This window comes from Arachis ipaensis, chromosome B1 (assembly GCF_059453495.1).
Source record: "Arachis ipaensis isolate K30076 ecotype BB chromosome B1, ASM5945349v1, whole genome shotgun sequence".
NCBI classification, from domain to species: domain Eukaryota; kingdom Viridiplantae; phylum Streptophyta; class Magnoliopsida; order Fabales; family Fabaceae; genus Arachis; species Arachis ipaensis.
Window position 1 is genome coordinate 146,516,743 of NC_142436.1, and position 19,185 is coordinate 146,535,927.

At 31.2% G+C, this 19,185-nt stretch overlaps 3 protein-coding genes across 3 annotated transcripts; 2 read left to right on the forward strand and 1 right to left on the reverse strand.

Moving 5' to 3' along the window:
* The first annotated feature begins 5,746 nt into the window (after nucleotides 1–5,746).
* GALK (Mevalonate/galactokinase family protein) lies at nucleotides 5,747–11,283 on the forward strand. Its single transcript, XM_016342820.3, has 13 exons — nucleotides 5,747–6,169; nucleotides 6,359–6,537; nucleotides 6,710–6,756; nucleotides 6,949–7,043; nucleotides 7,185–7,267; nucleotides 7,941–8,009; nucleotides 8,619–8,804; nucleotides 9,144–9,278; nucleotides 9,465–9,599; nucleotides 10,046–10,116; nucleotides 10,504–10,581; nucleotides 10,724–10,865; nucleotides 10,961–11,283. The coding sequence occupies exons 1-13, from the start codon at nucleotides 6,007–6,009 to the stop codon at nucleotides 11,069–11,071; spliced, it is 1,494 nt and encodes a 497-aa protein (XP_016198306.1). The 5' UTR covers nucleotides 5,747–6,006; the 3' UTR covers nucleotides 11,072–11,283.
* Nucleotides 11,284–13,872: 2,589 nt separating this feature from the next.
* On the forward strand, nucleotides 13,873–16,465 carry LOC107639352 (uncharacterized). Its single transcript, XM_088502093.1, has 4 exons — nucleotides 13,873–14,213; nucleotides 14,532–15,154; nucleotides 15,759–15,915; nucleotides 16,050–16,465. Exons 2-4 carry the CDS (start codon nucleotides 14,701–14,703, stop codon nucleotides 16,108–16,110), a joined length of 672 nt encoding a protein of 223 aa, XP_088358219.1. The 5' UTR covers nucleotides 13,873–14,213; nucleotides 14,532–14,700; the 3' UTR covers nucleotides 16,111–16,465.
* A 1,542-nt stretch (nucleotides 16,466–18,007) lies between these two features.
* LOC107639362 (Plant invertase/pectin methylesterase inhibitor superfamily protein) lies at nucleotides 18,008–18,912 on the reverse strand. Its single transcript, XM_016342835.3, has one exon. The coding sequence runs from the start codon at nucleotides 18,766–18,768 to the stop codon at nucleotides 18,217–18,219; it is 552 nt and encodes a 183-aa protein (XP_016198321.1). The 5' UTR covers nucleotides 18,769–18,912; the 3' UTR covers nucleotides 18,008–18,216.
* Nucleotides 18,913–19,185: the final 273 nt, after the last annotated feature.

The following is a 19,185-nucleotide window of genomic DNA, read 5'->3' on the forward strand; positions in this document are numbered from 1 at the left end:
ATAACTTTTATTGATGATTGTTATAGATTTACTTATGTGTATTTGCTTAGAAATAAAGATGAAGCTTTTGAAATGTTTAAGAAATATAAAATGGAAGTAGAAAATATGCATAATAAGAAAATAAAAGTTCTTCGTAGTGATCGAAGTGGAAAATATTTTTCTAATGAAGTCGATCACTTTTGTGAATTACATGGTATTGTGCATGAATCTTTCGCTCCATATACTCCGCAACAAAATGGTTTGGCGGAAAGGAAAAACCGTACCTTAGTAGATATGGTTAATTCAATGTTACTAAATGCAAAATTGCCTTACAATTTGTGGGGTGAAACATTATTGACATCATGTCATATCCATAATAGGATACCATCAAGACATAGAAATGTTTCTCCTTATGAAATTTGGAAAGAAAGGAAACCTAATTTAAATTATCTTAAAGTGTGGGGGTGTTTAGCCTTTTATCGAGTTCCTGATCAAAAGAGAACCAAATTGGGGCCAAGAGCCATAAAAGGGACTTTTATAAGATATGCTCAAAATTCTAAAGCATATAGAATATTAGATTTAGTGTCTAATGTAGTTGTTGAATCAAGAGAAGTAGAATTTATTGAAAATAAATATATCAATGATTCAACTTCTAATTCAGAGTATCCCCAAAATGATACTAATATTTCACAAGAAATAAATAATCAAAATAATAAACGTCTAAGCGACAAAGAGTTAATTGAACTAAGGAAGATTTTGAGAGTAACAAAAGAAAATGACTTGGGTCCATATTTTATTTCTTCTCAGTCTATCACCTTTTTGGTAGAAGGAACTAGGAATTCTGTAACAAACAAGATTCATATTGTTATGAACATAGAGAGTGATCCTCAAACATTCAAAGAGGCTATGGCTTCAAGGGATTCTGCTTTTTGGAAAGAAGCAATAAATGATGAAATGGACTCAATATTATCTAACAATACTTGGGTCTTGGTTGATTTGCCTCGAGAATCAAAGCCTATAGGATGTAAGTGGGTATTTAGAAGAAAGTATAACACTGATGGTTCATTACAAACCTTTAAAGCAAGGTTAGTAGCCAAGGGGTTTAGACAACAAGAAGGTCTAGACTATTTTGATACCTACGCACCTGTGGCAAGAATGACTTTTATTAGAACTCTTATAGTATTAGCATCTATACATAAGCTTCATATACATCAAATAGATGTTAAAACGGCTTTTCTAAATGGAGATCTTAATGAAAAAATTTATATGGAGCAACCGGAAGGCTATGTGCTACCCGAAAATGAAAAGAAAGTTTGCAAATTAATTAAGTCTTTGTATGGGTTAAAACAAGCGCCTAAACAATGGCATGAGAAGTTTGATTCAGTGGTGTTATCAAATGGCTTCTCGCATAATAGTGCGGATAAATGTATTTACTCAAAATTTACTAAAAATTATGGAGTAATCATTTGTTTATATGTTGATGATATGTTAATCATCGGAACAAATTTAGAAGGAATTCGTATAACGAAGGAGTATCTAACTTCTAAATTCAAGATGAAGGATTTGAATGAAGTTGATACAATATTAGGCATAAAGGTGCATAAGAATGAAGTTGGCTTTATTTTAAGTCAATCTCATTATATCAAAAAGGTATTGGAAAAGTTTGATCATCTCACAATTAAAGAATCCAATACGCCGTATGATCCTAATCTTAAATTAGAAGGAAACATGGGAAGACCTATAACACAATTAGAATATGCTAGTGCTATAGGAAGTTTAATGTATGCAATGCATTGTACTAGACCTGATATAGCATTTGCTGTGTGCAAATTATCAAGGTTTATAGGAAAGCCTAGCAATCAACATTGGAAAGCTATAACAAGAGTTCTTGGTTATCTCAAGAAAACCATAAACTTGGAATTACATTATAGTGATTATCCCGCAGTTTTAGAAGGTTATTCCGACGCAAGTTGGATTACAAATCTTAGTGACAACAAATCCACTTCAGGATGGATTTTCACCATAGGTGGTGGAGCAATAAGTTGGGCCTAAAAGAAACAAACATGTATTACACATTCTACTATGAAGGCTGAGTTTGTAGCTTTATCAGCCACAGGTAAAGAAGCGGAATGGTTAAGAAATTTGTTATATGATATAAAGCTGTGGCCACAGTAGACGACATCCATTTCAATCTTCTGTGATAGTGAATCAATCATGTCTCGAGTATATAATAAGGTTTATAATGGAAAGTCTAGACATATAAGTTTGAGACATGAGTTTGTGAGGCAATTAATAGATGATGGTGTAATTACCATTACTTATGTAAGATCTCAAGGAAATTTAGCAGACCCTTTGACTAAAGGTTTGTTAAGGGATAAAATCAAAGAGACTACTGCTAAAATAGGATTAAAACCTATTATTGCTAAATGATGGGAACCCAACCTTATTCTAGTAGACCACTAGTTTCAAGGTTTAATGGGTAATAACAAGTTATTTAGCAATTGGAGCACTAAGGTATAAGATTTAGTGCTATTTACAATAAATTAGGAGGGTGAGTTTAAACTCTTAATGGAATGATAATATTATCTATTAAAAGATTCCACCTATATGAATATAAGAGTGGTGCCACTCTAATCGAGAATTTTAGAGGTTTTATTCTCATAAATATTCATGAAATCAGGATGAGCACAAAGCCATATAAGTGTTTAAAATTGTAAACTCTTGAACTTGGAGGGTATAAGTAATGTGTGTGATTTTTGGTACTAGCATATGGAGTATATGTTTAATCGATTAGACACCTATTACTTCGTTAGAACTTTAAAATTTACACTAAAAGAATGTTTAATCTTAGTGACACATTTTTTATGTATATACTTGTATGACATTTAAATTTTGTAAATAGTAGGGGATTGAAGGGTATTTACAACTTTGATTAATTAATATTATTAATATTAATAAACAGTTACTAACCGTTTAGTACCATTTGGTTGAAAAGACACAACCTTTTAAGGATTGTGTATGTTCAAAATATTGTGTCTATTGGCTAGATGGACACAACTCTTTAAGAATTGTGTATGTTCAAAACATTGTATCTATTGGCAATAGAAAAGATATAACCATTTGTATACGTAACTAATTATAATTGCTACGTGCAATATGTATAAATAAGTCCTTGTCCACAATTTCAGAAATAGAAGTACTAAGTGTAAATTTTAATCAACTATTAAGAAATTTTTTGTTCAAGAGAGTTGAGAATTTCTTACTATTGCTAATTAAGAAATTCTTAGATTTCATTGTATTTGGGACAGTATTGTCATCAATCCTATAGCAACTAAGTGTAGGGACAAATATCTCTCTAAAAAAAACGATCTAATCATTCCTTGAAATCACTACACAAATATAAAATTTTATCGTCTTCTCATACTAATATACCTAACATATAATATATAATAATTTTGATATTTTAATTTAATAAATTATACTAATATCTAATAAAATACAAAAATGCCTTCCAACACACCCGAAGCTCTTGGTAATTAAATAAGATATATATATATATATATTACTAGTTTTTGAATGATCACTTTCAAAAAAGATAAACCCACTTTATCTCACAGACATACCAAATCTATAAATTAATGATGCACTACAAGTTTGTGCTATGATAATTGAGGAATCTAAAATCGGTAGATTTCATATTGAACACATCACTATAGCAATAATTGAAAATATCTAAGCTTAAACCCTATGTACCCCACATGAAAGCTTAGGAATATGATGGGATGTGTTGTAGTCTTGTAGACTAATATATAATTTACCCTTTATATTGACTGTCACATGAAATACAAACCAATAATAATAATAATAATAATAATAATAATAATAATAATAATAATATAGAATTTAAGATTAACTACCAATTCAGGCTCAATTCTTTAGTTATGAACCCATTAGTGTGCTTTTTCCGGATATAGAAATAGGGAGTGATAGACAAAAAGGTGTGACAGCTTTATGTCATTTTTAGATGAAAGAATTTTGTTAAGTAAAAATAAACAAACAAACAGTCAGAGGATTGATGGCTGGAATTTGAATTTTAACAATGCAAAATAGACTGTGCGTTTTATATATATATATATATATATATATATATATATTATCAAGTTGAAAATGAAATCGTAGGATCCGAGTTTCCTTTTTTAATATTAATTTAAATCTGCCAATGATGATAAACAGTGGGTCTGATATAGAGTTATTGAAAATATAAAAGTGTGCAACTCGTTCAACACTCTCAGATTCCGTGTTCTTCTTCAAGCTTGCTCGTCTTCTTCCTCTAGTTCTCTGGTATTTGTATTTTTCTCCTTCATGGTATGTAATCCAAAAATTTGTTAACGTGGTTTCTGTTATTATTTAGTAGAGTGAGAGAAATGGATGATAAAAGTACTTTTGAAAGTGTATTATTTTGGATGATAGAGTACAAAAATAATACACATTTCTATTCAGCTTCTAACAATAACAACAACAATAATAAACTTCCTAACAATAATAATTTTAATTATAAAATATTAAAAAAATTCAAAAAAAAAGCTACATCTGGTAAAAATGATAATAATTTCTAAATTCAATTTCTAACCACAACAATAATAATTAACCACCTAACAATAATAATTATAATTACGGAATATAAAAAAATTAAAAATTTTTTTTTACATATTTTGGATGATTGAGAGGACGATCAAGTGAAAACGGATGGTGAGTGCGGGGGCTTAATGTTGGGTAGGGCACCGTTGGGGGAGCCAACTGAGCGCGACAAGTGGCAGGAGAAGCACAAGTTGGAGGGTTCGTTTTCTCACCTACAACACGGACTGTCCGAGTCATACAAGACACACGGTCTGATTTGTGGTTTACCTGACACCACACTCAGGTGAAGCACCCTTCTCCATAAAGACATCCAACACATACTATACTTCCATATGAAAATTAAAAAGCGACCAATTCACTATTAAAAAAATTCAGTTACTGATAATAAAATTCTTAAAATAACTAATAAATATTATATTTTTTATAAATAACAAAAAAATTTGTGTTTAACAAATGACTTATTTATTTGATATGAATTTTTTTAATAATATTTGAATAAATATTTAAAAAGTGCATAAAAATTTAAAATAAAATTTAATATCTATATTTTTTTTAAAAAAATATGATCATTTACATTAATTTTTTTAAATTTATTTGAATAAAATTATTAAATTTTAAAGATAAAAAATATTATTTTTTAATAATAATTACAAAATTTATATTAAAATTTGATTTTTAAAATTTATTTTTAGAATATAAATTTAATATTTTAAATTTTTTTATCTCATTTATAAATTTTTCGAAAATTTATTTGTTGTTATTATTTTTTAAAATTCTTTTTGTAAGTAATGTGAACTTTGGCTACTATTTGATAGTTTACTCTAGAATTTATATGCTCATAGTTGTCTAAAATTTTGGGAATGTATAATTGAATTCAATTTCAAAATCCTGAAAAGATTCATAATTCAGATTGATTGAGTGGGGTTATTTCTGCTTGGAAACATATTAAAAAGGTAATACGAGAATTAAGTGGATCTGACAACAACAATCGGGATTAAAAGTTCCTACTTAGTTGTTCATCCACTCACTTACCATCATTAGTTGCAATTCGTGATTAATTAATTATTCAATTTACAAAAAAGTTTAAAATCTTAAATCCTTAATAATAATTGTTATTGTTATTTTTCTCAAATGATAAGGGGAATAATTCTCTGTCTATTAGTGCTACGTGTAAACAACCCTACGTGTTTTCAGTGGTAATCATCACTCGCCACTACAAATAAAACAAAACGCTTCAATTTTCAAAGTCGTTTAACAGATAAATAAATAAAAACACTGAAATCTGAAAACTCGCTTCTAAAGTGAGAGAAAGAGAGAAAAACATAAACAGAAAGCGAAAGCTGAAGAGAGATTCTGCATTTTGAATCAGGAAACAAAGAGAAGAGAAGAATGGCGAAACACGAGGAGCTTCCGATCCCCATTTTCCAAAGCTTGAACGATGTCTATGGCGAAGGCTCTCAGCTCGAAGAAGCTAAGCTCCGCTTTGACACGGCCAAGTCCAAGTTTCAAGAATTCTTCGGTCACGCGCCTCAACTCTTCGCTCGCTCACCTGGTTCGTTCATTCTTTCTCTCTCTATTGAACATTTTCATGTCAGCATGTGTGTTTGCATGGATATGCATTGGTTACGGATCTTCGTGAATCGCGAGATTGATTCATTTTCTGTGTGTTTTAATTAATTAATTAATTAATTAATTAGATTAATTATGAATATGTTTATTGTTATTGTTTGCGGTGGTGCAGGGAGAGTGAACTTGATTGGGGAGCACATTGACTATGAAGGATATTCGGTGTTGCCTATGGCAATTCGTCAAGATACGATCGTGGCAATTCGGAAGAATGAAAGCAGCAAGAAGCTTAGGATCGCTAATGTTAATGATAAAAAGTATTCCATGTGCACTTACCCTGCTGACCCCAACCAGGTCCATCCTCAATTCAATTCTTCAATTCCTCTTTGTTTTTGCGTTTTTTTTTAATTATTATTATTATTATTCTAACTTCTAAGAGTGGATGTTTACCGTTTATTTGAAGATTCAGTTTACCAATAAGATAGTTCTGTTTTGTTAATATACTCTGGGTTTCAATTTTGAGCAGCAACTCGATTTGAAGAATCACAAATGGGGCCACTATTTTATTTGTGGGTGAGTTCATTTTGGTTTATGTTTCTTTTTTCTTCCTAATTCTTAAGCAAAACAAAAAAGTATTGAATGCATTAGGAGGATAAATCATTAAAATAGATGCCAATGATATTCTCTATTTGCTAAACAAGAAATAATTAGTAGCATTTTTTTTAAATGAATTCTTAATATTATCTGTCTATATGGTTTCTGTAGGTACAAAGGTTTCTACGACTATGCAAAAGCAAAAGGGGTGAATGTTGGCCCACCAGTTGGACTTGATGTTGTTATTGATGGAATTGTGCCAACAGGTGTGCTCATTGATCCAAATTAGAATGTCACCAATGATATCAAAGTTTAGCTCAAGTGATCACCATCATTATCTTTCTTGCTCTATTGGAGATGATGAGAGAAACATAATTTATTAATCTATTCACTATTTATTTTTATAGGTTCTGGACTATCAAGTTCTGCAGCATTTGTTTGTTCTTCCACAATTGCTATTATGGCTGCTTTTGATGCTAACTTCCCAAAGGTCTGCATTTTCTACTTGATTGTAAATACTATTTTGCCCTTCAGGGGGAGCTTGCAAATTTATCTGGTTAAAATTTGCATGGATAAATTATTTGTAACATCTTGTTGGACTTTTTATCTTTTAACTGTAATAATTATTTTTTTAAGAAAATAGAAGTGAAACTGTCTGTATCATTCAGGTAACAAAAGAGAAAGAGCTTGTTAAACCTTTTAGATGTGCCCATCCGGATTAACTTATGCCACATCAACTTTATGAAAAAAATCTATTTGATACAGTGCCCCCATTGACATGATAGTGTTACTGGAATTCCAATTCTTACACTCTTAGAAAATCAGATCTAGTCATCAATTCAAATATCAAACTGAGGCTATCGAAGTTGTTTCAGAAATCTTTATCCTCCATGCTTTGTTGATTTTCATGATCTTTTTTATTTTTTTTAGTATGACTATTATCTGAGATACATTTCGAATAGACCTTCTTAGTGTCAGGTTGTGCCAACTAAATGAATTAACTTATTTATCTATCTGTCACAATGAAGATATGCTAGGATAAATGGACAATTACCATCTTGTTGAATTCATGTATTTTTTTATAATTAATTATGTAATGTATGTATTTAACATTTTTTTTCCTGGTTTTGTACCTAACATACATTATCCTATATTGTTGACAGAAAGAAATTGCACAAGTTACATGTGACTGTGAACGATATGTCGGGACCCAATCTGGTGGGATGGATCAGGTTGGGTACATCTTTTCTCATACGTATGTTTTATACCAATTTTAATGCAGATGTAGAGTTTAATTTTGATGCATTGATAGTGTAAAGCGTTTTACACAGTTGTGCAATCACATTCGTTCTTTTCGATAATCATTCACGCGGTCAGTGTAAAAAGTAGTTATTTTTACTGATGTGACGTTACGTAATTGGATGCACGTGTAAAACTATTTTACACTTACAGTGCATCAAAATTAAATTCTGCAAATGTATGCTGATTACTTATCACTAATGCAGGTTTGGTCTTTTATTCCAAATCTCCTCCCTGTGGAGTGGCCTTCATAAATATTGCATTGTAGCTTCTTACTCTCTTTTTACTCATTAGCCACTATAATAGATATCTCAATTTGAAAATGCTAGTTGAGACCTAAATTTTTTGTAGAAGTCATTTGCATCAAGTCATTAGTGCATTATTCTGTATCCAGTCAGCCCTTTTGTTTGTGAATAAATTTTAATTGTTACGTGATTCACAGCATTTTTATCCAGCACATGAATTCCTACATTTGTTGCTCTTTCCTGGACATTCTGGCATGTAACCTAGACTTAACTTTTCCCCTTTGTTTTACTTGACAGGCAATCTCTGTCATGGCCAAAACTGGCTTTGCAGAGCTGATTGATTTCAACCCAATTCGTGCAACTGATGTGCAACTTCCTGCTGGCGGGACTTTTGTGATAGCCCATTCTTTGGCAGAGTCTCAGAAGGCTGTTACTGCTGCTACAAATTATAATAATAGGGTTGTTGAATGCCGTTTGGCTTCTGTAAGTACATTTCAGACTAATCGATGTTATTTGTTGTATCTTCTTGTATTATTTCTGTAGCAACCTTCCATGATCGACCTATATCTTATATCCACCACTAGCATTTTTTTATCTCTCAATAAGATTTAACTTGTAAGTTCTTGAATATCCTAGCATCTAAATGTTTATATCTATTTATTGAACAAGATAATACCATTATCTCTTCATTTCTGCTATTTCTGGCCCTTTTTCCTAGAACTGCTAATTTGGTGTCTGTCAAATGCTTATTGCTTAGGCTAACTAGCTAATCCTATTGTGTTGTTAACTATATTAATAGAGTGCTTCTTTTAAATTTTCCAGATTGTGCTTGGTATAAAGTTGGGACTGAATCCCAAAGAGGCAATGTCAAAAGTGAGCACATTGTCTGACGTTGAAGGATTATGTGTACAATTTGCTGGTAAACATAATTCCTCTGATCCAGTACTTGCTGTCAAGGTAATTTTACCTGGTATTATGCCATCTATAATATTGGACAAGCAAGACATGTTGTTTCTTTCTTCTTTCTAAACTTTATATTATGAATATTTTGTTTCAATTGATATAAAATTTACCTTTTTTCTTAAGTTCATAGAAATTGTTAGCATTTTCCTGTTTAAAATCTTAACTATGTTCTGGGTACAGGAATATTTGAAGGAAGAACCATATACAGCTGAAGAAATCGAGGCAATTACGGGTGAAAAGTTGAGGTCATTTTTGGGCAGCAATGCTGCTTATGTGGAAGTTTTAAAAGTTGCAAAGCACTACAAATTACATCAGGTTCTTTTCTAATCCTCATTAGCAAAGTTATTGAGATCTGATTCTTATGTTATCACTTGGTTGATAACTTTTAATATGGTATCAACTGTTCATCTAGTTCTGCTCTCTCTTGATTAGTGACTACTGTAATGCTGTAGGGTCATTTCTGATTATCTAGATTGCATTTGCACCCGTGTAGTGGAGACACTTTCTCTCATTTGTATTACCATGCTGCAATTCTGAACATAACTTTTCTTGTTAATTATTTGGTTTGAAACCTATAGTTTTGTACGGAATTAGTCATGCTTTTTGGTTCAGGATTTCTTTAATAATTGAAAACTGCTGATCAGATAGTTTGTGCACCTTTTGATTATATTCTTGATTATTTAGAGTTCATGTATGATTTTCTCCAATTATATGATATCTAACTATTTCCTGTGCCTTTGCATTGATGCATTTATTCTTAGAGAGCTGCTCATGTTTATTCGGAAGCCAGGAGGGTGCACGCTTTCAAGGACGTTGTATCATCAAATCTAAGGTGAGATCGAACCCTTGTTCTTTTATTAGTGTTTCATTTTCTGTGCTCTTGATTATTATTATTCGCATCACATATTTCTTGATTGCTTAAAGCTTCTAGAAGAATTGTCCAAGTATTTGGTAGTTCATTTGCAAAGGGATAAAAAACACTCATTTACAGATCATTTTAACCCTGGAAAATTTAAGTTACAGTTAAATCTGAATTCTGTTTGATTGAACATTTTTATTTTACTGTATGAATAGTACATGATAGGAGTTAAAGTTATTTGTCTTTCTGTTTTCATCAACATGATGGCAAATTGGCAAGGACTTACCTGTTTGTCTATTTTGTAATTCTTTTGCGTGTGCGCATAAATTTTGTGGAAGTTAACTTCTCAATTCTTTTCAGTGATGAGGAGATGCTAAAGAAGCTTGGTGACCTAATGAACGAGAGTCATTATAGCTGCAGCGTTTTATATGAATGCAGGTATTGGCAGCATACTTATACTTGCTTTCAAAATTTTTGACAGAATGAGGAATAGTTCTTGGAAACTTTACTTTCCCTTCTTGGCATGAAAGTTGATCTTTTTCTTCGTTATGTTTAAAATATTTTTTGTTGATTGAATCAGCTGTCCTGAGTTGGAAGAACTCGTAAAAGTTTCTCGTGAGAATGGTGCCCTTGGGGCAAGGCTTACTGGAGCTGGATGGGGTGGCTGTGCTGTTGCTTTGGTGAAAGAGAGCATAGTCCCACAGTATATCCTTAATTTGAAGGTTTGCATCCCTACAATACTAGGCTGCCTAAATCATTGAGAATTTGTAATTATTAATTAACATGTCTTTAACAATGGATTCTTTATACGTTGCAGGAACATTATTTCCAAAAGAGGATTGACAAGGGTGTTATCAAGAAGGACGACCTTGGTCTTTATCTTTTTGCTTCGAAGCCATCAAGTGGTGCTGCCATCTTCAAGTTTTAATTTATTTCCTTTTATGATTGAAAGTTGTGAAACATATATGGTATTTTTTAGATCTTAATAAATTGCTTATGGTCTATATGGAGTAATAAGGTTAGAGGCTCCTTGATTTGCTTCATAGTTGCTTTTGATATACTAGCTTGTATAGCCAAAACGATTAATTTTGTTGATAATTCTTAAATCCATCTAGTATATTTTCCTTTTAGTGCAGTCAATTATAGAAACATGATTAACGTGGTGGTTCTATTAGCTCTGCTGATCTGACAGACTTATGTTTATGTTTCAATTTCAGTGCTGGGGCCTCCAAATCTTGTAATATCGAAACCCACATGCATTTGTACCTTTGTCATTGAACATGTAGAAATAAGCTGCACGTGTTATGCCAAAGGTTCTTTTCATTGGTTTGTTCTGCCCCCAAGGATGCAACCCTTAAATCTAAATGAAATACAAGGAACCCCACACAACAGCTACATCTATACGACGTATCCAAAGAACTATTAACGATAAACTAACAATATTCTATAGGCTACGATGAATTAACGTTAAATTTTGATTGATCAAGGAAAAGAGTCCATCCTCTCAAGAAATTCAAGGTCTCACTTTGAATCCCAACGTCCTGGTGATTAAAGCAGCTTTATTTAGGGGAAGAATTAGAAGTATTCGTTCTATGTGAATACAGTTCTGATTCATTTATCGTTGAGCATAAGAATAAATTACCATTTGTATTCTTGAAAGATATAAACGCTGATAAATGTATTTATATAAGAATAAAACGATAATTGTACTCACGAAAGATAGTTTTCGTGTGCCAAGAATACTCTAACGGACCAATTGTGTAACCAATGTCTGGATACTCTTAGTACACGAAAGCCATCTTTCATGATTATAATGGTCGTTTTATTTTTATATGAGTACATTTGTCAGGATCTGTATCTTTTATGGGTACAAATAGTAATTTATTCTTGAGCATAATAAATTATATTAAATGGAATGCAATAAATATTTTCGCAAGGAATAATCTTTTGTAGATGCTCAGCATATCTCTCGCTAAGTTTGGTGGACTGGTCCTACTGTCACGTCCCATTACCCTGCGGACTCAGTTCATGAACCTTGAAGCCATTTTCTTATCAAATAAAAGTTATACTTACAAGGAAATAATACCAAAAAGAAAATAATAATCATACTAGCTAAATAATAATAAACCTATCATGGCAATGAAATCTGGTTACTGAAAACAAGTTATTTTCCATATAAGCATGTAATGTAAGTTTCACTGTTCAGTTTGTTGGGTATAACATCATTGTTTTTCACTAGCTATAGAACTATATATTAGATTCTATAATGAACGAAATTTGCAGTATTGCACATGCTTAACGAAATAGCACCGAAGATGCGTAGAGTGATAAACGTGTTTCAAATCTGAATCCTTTACGACCTGGGGGAAATTAAAAAATAAAAAAAGAAAAAGAGAAGATTTTTTATAAAAAAGAAAAGGTAAACCTTTACCCTTTCTGTTTTTGTCCTAAAATTTTTATTTCTTATATATCACTACCAGATAATCTGATATGAGTGATATCCTGAGGTTGTGGAGTCCAATGCAGAGACTTCTTTTTTGATGATAATCATTGCAGATATTTCTTTTGTTATAAATAATAATAGATAATAGATAGATACAACTCTGCATATCATTAACCCAAAAAAAATTGTCGGTGTAGCATCAACGATCAATAATGAATTAATGACGCTATTTAAGGTTTTATGTGAATTACTCCACCGATAGTGGATACACATACACATGATAAATTGTTTAAAATAAAATCAAACAATAAGAAGAAAGAAATAATTTTTTTAAAGATTTAACTAACATAGATATTTGGAAAATACAAGTTAAAATTATTAATAATAATTTTTTTTAAATAATTTATATTAACAAATGCACAATAAATATATCAAAAATCTGAACTTTAAATATTTTTTATAACTGTTTAATTAATAATTTTATTATGTGCTCTAAAAATATATATTAACTAAACTCTTTTTAATCATATTTTTAATAATTTTGTAATTTCTAAATAAAATAAAATCATAAATATAAATAATTTGACTCATGTAGCTCGTTTTATTTAATAGAATAAGATTTTGTCACTGTTATAATTGTGTAAGAATTTACAATGTATTTAGTATGGTAATAATTAAAAAAAAATACACTCAATTTTTTATAATATTACTTTACCTATCATTTTTTTTATTGTATAATATAAATTTAAGGAAAAATGAACAACGTTATCCAAACAAAAGTAAAAATATTCATTTACTAATTTAAAAAGATACTTATCAAAAAAACTAAAATTGGTAATAACTTTATAATACACGGATTGAAGAAATTATTTTGTATATATTCCCAGAGATAACAACATTATAACAAAAATATCTATTTTGCTAATAGTAATTCAAATATGAAAACAACGTTAATTAATAGTGATATTGATGTATACTTAATGGTCCCAAACAAGCACACATGACAAAATTCATTCAAAAAGAAAAGAAGAAGAAAAGAAAGAAAAAAAATGAAAGAAACATGAGGAAGCTTTTTTTTTAAGAGTTTGTTTTTTCTTTTAAATTAAAGATAGAGAAATTTAAACTCGCGGTCTCTAAATAAATATGAAAAGACTATATACCGTTTGAGTTATAATTCAGTTGGCTATTTAAAAATCTGTTATTAATAAATAAAATATTACATGTATAAAATAAAATTTAAATTGTTGACATATATTTAAATAAATGGATAAGTTGACCACTCGATCAATTCAACTTAATTTGAAACACGAGGAAGCTGATAGTAAAATGTGGAGTTGCCAACTGTCGGCAGGTTCTCTCCTTTGAAGCTTCCTTTGGTTATATTTTGGCTGTATAAATATGCTCTTTTTTTTTTTCGAAACACACTAAAATTTCAAATAAAATATACACATTTTAATTTTAATTATTAACATAATTGCAGTTAATAATTCCAGTTTCCAGTTTCCAACTTAGGTTAAGGTAGTTTCCTAGTAGCCATGTTCTGAAATCTGTAAACTCCATTCGTGTCCGTGCTTCAAGCTCTTTTGTCCCTCATCGGATCTTGGGTTACTTCTCTTTCCCTCAAAGGGTATTCCTCTTTTCTTGAATGCTCTTTTTTTTTTATATTATTAATTTATTATTATTATTCATGGTTGAAGCTACCTTTAAATTAAAGCTGCTACCTTTGGCCCCTTTTCATCTGTTTCCAGCTGAATATATGCATTTCAATGATGTGGCTGCAATTTAGCTTTCATTTTATAATGTGGAGTGTTTCCTAGTGCTACTTTCTTTTTTTTTTTTTCCTTCCTTTGAATGTTGTTTGTGTAAGTTTGGATTGCTGTTTTTAGCTATTGTAAGATTTTAGTTTGGTTCAATTGATTGAATTCTGTCTCTTGTTATGATGCAGGGTCAGTCAATTCAGTTCTAGGGTTACATTTTTGTTTTACATCACAAAAGAACAGAAAATCACCCTGTATTATATATTGACAAGGTGATTTTCTGTTATAAATTGAGTTCAAAGAACTTGTCTTTTCCTAATTGGGACAGTTTGGAGGAAAATTTGCATTAGTTTTGGGATGGATCATAGAAGTGCAAAAGATGAGGATGCTGAAATTGATCTTGAATGTGGGGTGGCAATAAGTGATGATTTTCAGAAAAGTGATGATAATAAGCATAGGGTATCCTGCAATGACTCGAATTTAAGTGGAGCTTCCATGGATTTTTCGGAAGTTACAAACAAGTCTTCAGTACATTGTGCAGCCAAAACTCCTACCTCAAAGGAGAAGCATAAGAAGTCCTGTAACAAAAAGTCTCCGAAGCCTCCAAGGCCTCCGCGAGCTCCATCGTTGGATGCGGCCGACCAAAAGCTAATCAGGGAGATATCTGAACTCGCCATGTTGAAGCGTGCGAGGATAGAACGCATGAAAGCCTTGAAGAAGATGAAAGCTGCAAAGACATCTTCGGCTTCCGGAAGCAGCATGTTTGCCATGATTTTTACTGTTATCTTCTGCATTGTGATAGTACTCCAAGGTAGTTACTATATTATAACAAAAGTAATTTATATTATGCATGTGATCTTTTGTTTCTAATCTTGTGCACTATAACATGATGGCGGGTTTAAGTTAGAATCGATAGATGCTATGTTGATAACATTATTTGGAATCATTGAGTTGGAATTTCGCTTTACTTTGTTTTGGTTTGTTTGTATTTTGCTTTCGTTATCATGTCTGCATGTTGGTCAATTCAAATTTCATGCTTATACTTAAGTACTATGTTTAATGACTCCATGAAAAGTCATTGTTTTGGTCAAACTTGCATGTTGGATAGAATTTCCTTGTCCACAATTATAGACCGATGATAACTAATGTTAATATTTGTTGAGTACTCTTCTATGAAATATCACCATGTTGAATTTCTACTCACATATCTAATGATAGTTACTGTTTTTTCTAATAAGGAATAACTAAAGAATCAAAAGTTCTATGATTAGGTTTAGAATTTAGCTTGATTCAATAGTTGTTATGTATGAACAATCATCACATGGAGCTTTTTTAACAAATTATGTATTTCATCTCCATTTTGAATGCTGTAACTTCCTTTTTTAACCCAGTTTTTTAACATGTTCCCTTTGCAGGCATGTCGCCTGGAAAAACTTCGGTGGCGAGTTTCCAGGGATCTCCTGAACCTGCAGGAGAAGCAGAAGCTGCTCTGATTGAAGTTCAACTTCAACCCCACCTCAATCCATCTTCAAGTGATGTAACTGCCCCCAGTTTTGAGTCTCACTCTCACAAGTAAGTTGAAATGCAATGCATGTTGTTCGTCGAACTGCCTTTGGTGGAACCCTTTTCTTCCTATTGTTTTTGTCATTAATATAGGAGTTAGCAGCCTTGTAACATCATCTTTGTTACTTGATGGTACCTTGCAGCTTTGTTCAGCGAATTACCGGTTCGGATTTTCCTGTAAAACTGAGCAGAGATGCACATTAAGGATTTGTTCTTGACCAAGAAAAGAGGGTTTAGTGCTCTTGTGCTGCTTCTCTTCTTGCCTTTCAAAGCATTTTCTTCATTATGAGACTCAATATGTTGGGTAGTTTATCCCCAGTGTGTATATTAATCAATGATGGGGGTGAGTTAAATTACCATAATAGTGTTATAGGTGTAGTTACTTACCTCCTTAGCAACTACATGTTGCTTTTTCATACTCTCTAAAGTTAAGAGTTGGAGGAGATTTTGCTTTCCAAGTTTGATAATTATGTATGAATATGATCACCTAATTTATGTTGTATTGATGTATTTGTATCATTTCCCTCTTGTGAATCAATAAGAGAAGGCCTTTCAAATCTTTCTTGGTACCATCTTTCTAACTAGGAGACATGGATTAAAATTCATGGGTTTTACAATTGGCAAGAGTGTTTTGGGCTAACATTTGACTCGAGTAGAATAAGAACACTCGTTCGTAGAGCTATTTACTCGATCGCAGGTATTTCGTAGACATTTCAAGAGATAAATAGTCAAAATTTTAAAAGAAATTATTGTAAACTTTTTTCAGATATGAATCTACCTGATTTAGAAAGAAAGAACTTGTATCTGTATCTCAATTTGAATTCAAACGTCAGTTTAATTTACGCCATGTTCTCAGAAATATTTATCATCTAGGAACAATTGTCAAGAGTGCTTTGAGCTACATTTGACTTGAGTAGAAATCCATCTAAGAGGAAAAGATCAGAGACTAAAATTTGACAGCAACAAATTATGTATGTATGTAATGAAATATTGGAATACAATGTCAAGAAAGGGACGGTTGATTGGTTTAATAGAGAATTTAAACATTGAGACAAGGAAGATAGATGTGGCTATGATACCATATTATGAGTCAATTATGTGATGGCAAGTTTGGACCATAATGCAATGTTAATTGTTAATTGTTAATTGTAAATTGCAATGTGCATGTTGCAATGTTGAGAACTGAATAGATAGACATGTGATGGTGCATGTGACAATGCCTCGCTCTATCTGTGATCCGACAAACATATTTAAGAAAAAAGTTGACAAAGCAACCTTCGTCTTATGGGAAATCGACACCTATAACAGTTTCCAATCTGTATCAATCGAAAGTTCTCGATTACTCAAACCCATTTCACATTGGCAGCTCCTCAACCTAATTTTTCACTTTTTAAAAAGTTTAGTACACAAATTTTTGTTCCTAAAACATAATTTATCAATATTTCATAATTTTTTCTTCTTATTTTTCAAAACATTAACTTATGGAATATAAAACAGTAATTATCTTGGGTATGCATATATTTATTATTATTTCACATATTTGATAAATAAAAAGTTTAATTAATAAATAAATTAGTATTTATTAGTACACTAGCAGTAATAGTAATAATAATTGTTACAAATGACCTTCTATTTATTTAAAACCTACTTAATATTAAAAAGTTGAAAAATCATTTAGAGAAATGCTAACAAAATCAACAACTATAACTTTTGTTTACAAATTATATAATTTAGAACATCACCAAAAGAACAAATCAGATAATACTTGGAATCTACAATTAATTACATGATTTTAAAGTTGAATGAAACTGAAGTAACGGTAAGTTTGACAGGTTGTCAGAAAAGGTTAAGGTTATTATAAACATCTGCTTCAAAGTACATAGAAATATAACCGGGTTAGTCGAGTCGTTCACTTAAACAAGTATTAGGAGTTCAAATCCTGTTTTGTGCATACAACAATTTATTAACCAATAACAGACCTTTAAATGGAACTTAAATTCACGTATTATTCCTTGATCTATCGGACTAAGAGATATCGTGAAAAACTTCAAACAAAAATACATAGAAATAGAATCATATCATATGAGTCTATGGAAATATATACATAACCAAAACCAAAGCATATATTAAAGCATTTACTATTATGAAACAAGAACAACAGCAATGCTAAATACAAGTGCCAAACGAGTTTCTATATATATTGTCTCAGAAACAGTATCTAGATTCTAGACGCAACCTGCTACAACCAAGAATAATGTGTAAGAAATTAAAAAGAAAAAAAAAAAGGAAAAGGAAAAGGAAAAAGAAGAATCAGCCATTTAACAAAAGCTTAACAATTGCAGCAGCAACATCAACAAGCTTCTGCATAATCCCATTCCTATCACCCAAAGGAGACTGATTCCCAGAGAATTTCTTGTTGCAAGCATCAAGTTCTTTCTCAGCATCAGAAATACAGTAACTTGCAAAGCCAAATTTGCCTTGTTTCAAAGCATCAACAGCTTGAGGAAGAATATACTTAACAACAGGGATATAAGACTCAGCACAAAAGGCCAATTGTTGCTCCAATTGTTGATCAGAGGTTTTCTTAATGAGGTCTTGAATGTAATTGAGAGTGTCAGTGGCATTTTCTTCAATGTTGTTGACCATTATCACAGCCATACCCTTTGGATCACTCTTTGGGGTGAGAGGATTTGAATGGAGGATGCTGCTGCAGAGTTCATAGAATGGTGTCTTCTTGCATATTTGGTCTATCAAATCATCACCACCATCATCTGAAGATGATTGACTACTCACTAGTCTTGTGGATACAAGAGTCAAGCAGAGAAGAACAAGTGTTAAAGATGTTGAGGCCTTATTCTTCATTTTCTTTTTCTTCTTCAAATGATGGGTTGGGATTTGTGAGAGGAATTTTGAGTTGTGAGTTCTGATCTCTCTATGCTTCTTTCTTGGCAGGTATTTATGGTTAGTTTGGCCGTTGTTTGAGTTCAATTTGGTAATTTATATATATTTTTTTAAATAAGGTAAATGGTTAAAGAAACAGAAATTAATTTCTATTATGTAATGATCATAGTTGTCTACTAAAAATTAATTATTAAATCAATCATTTGTATAAAATATACTTTAAAAATAAATTAAACAATAATAATAATAATAATAATAATAATAATAATAATAATAATTTATTTGACGACTGTTTTTTAGTATGTACATAGTATTTTTATGATAGAAACTCATATGCAGTTAATATATATTATGTGAAGTTGATAGTTGAGAGTTCTT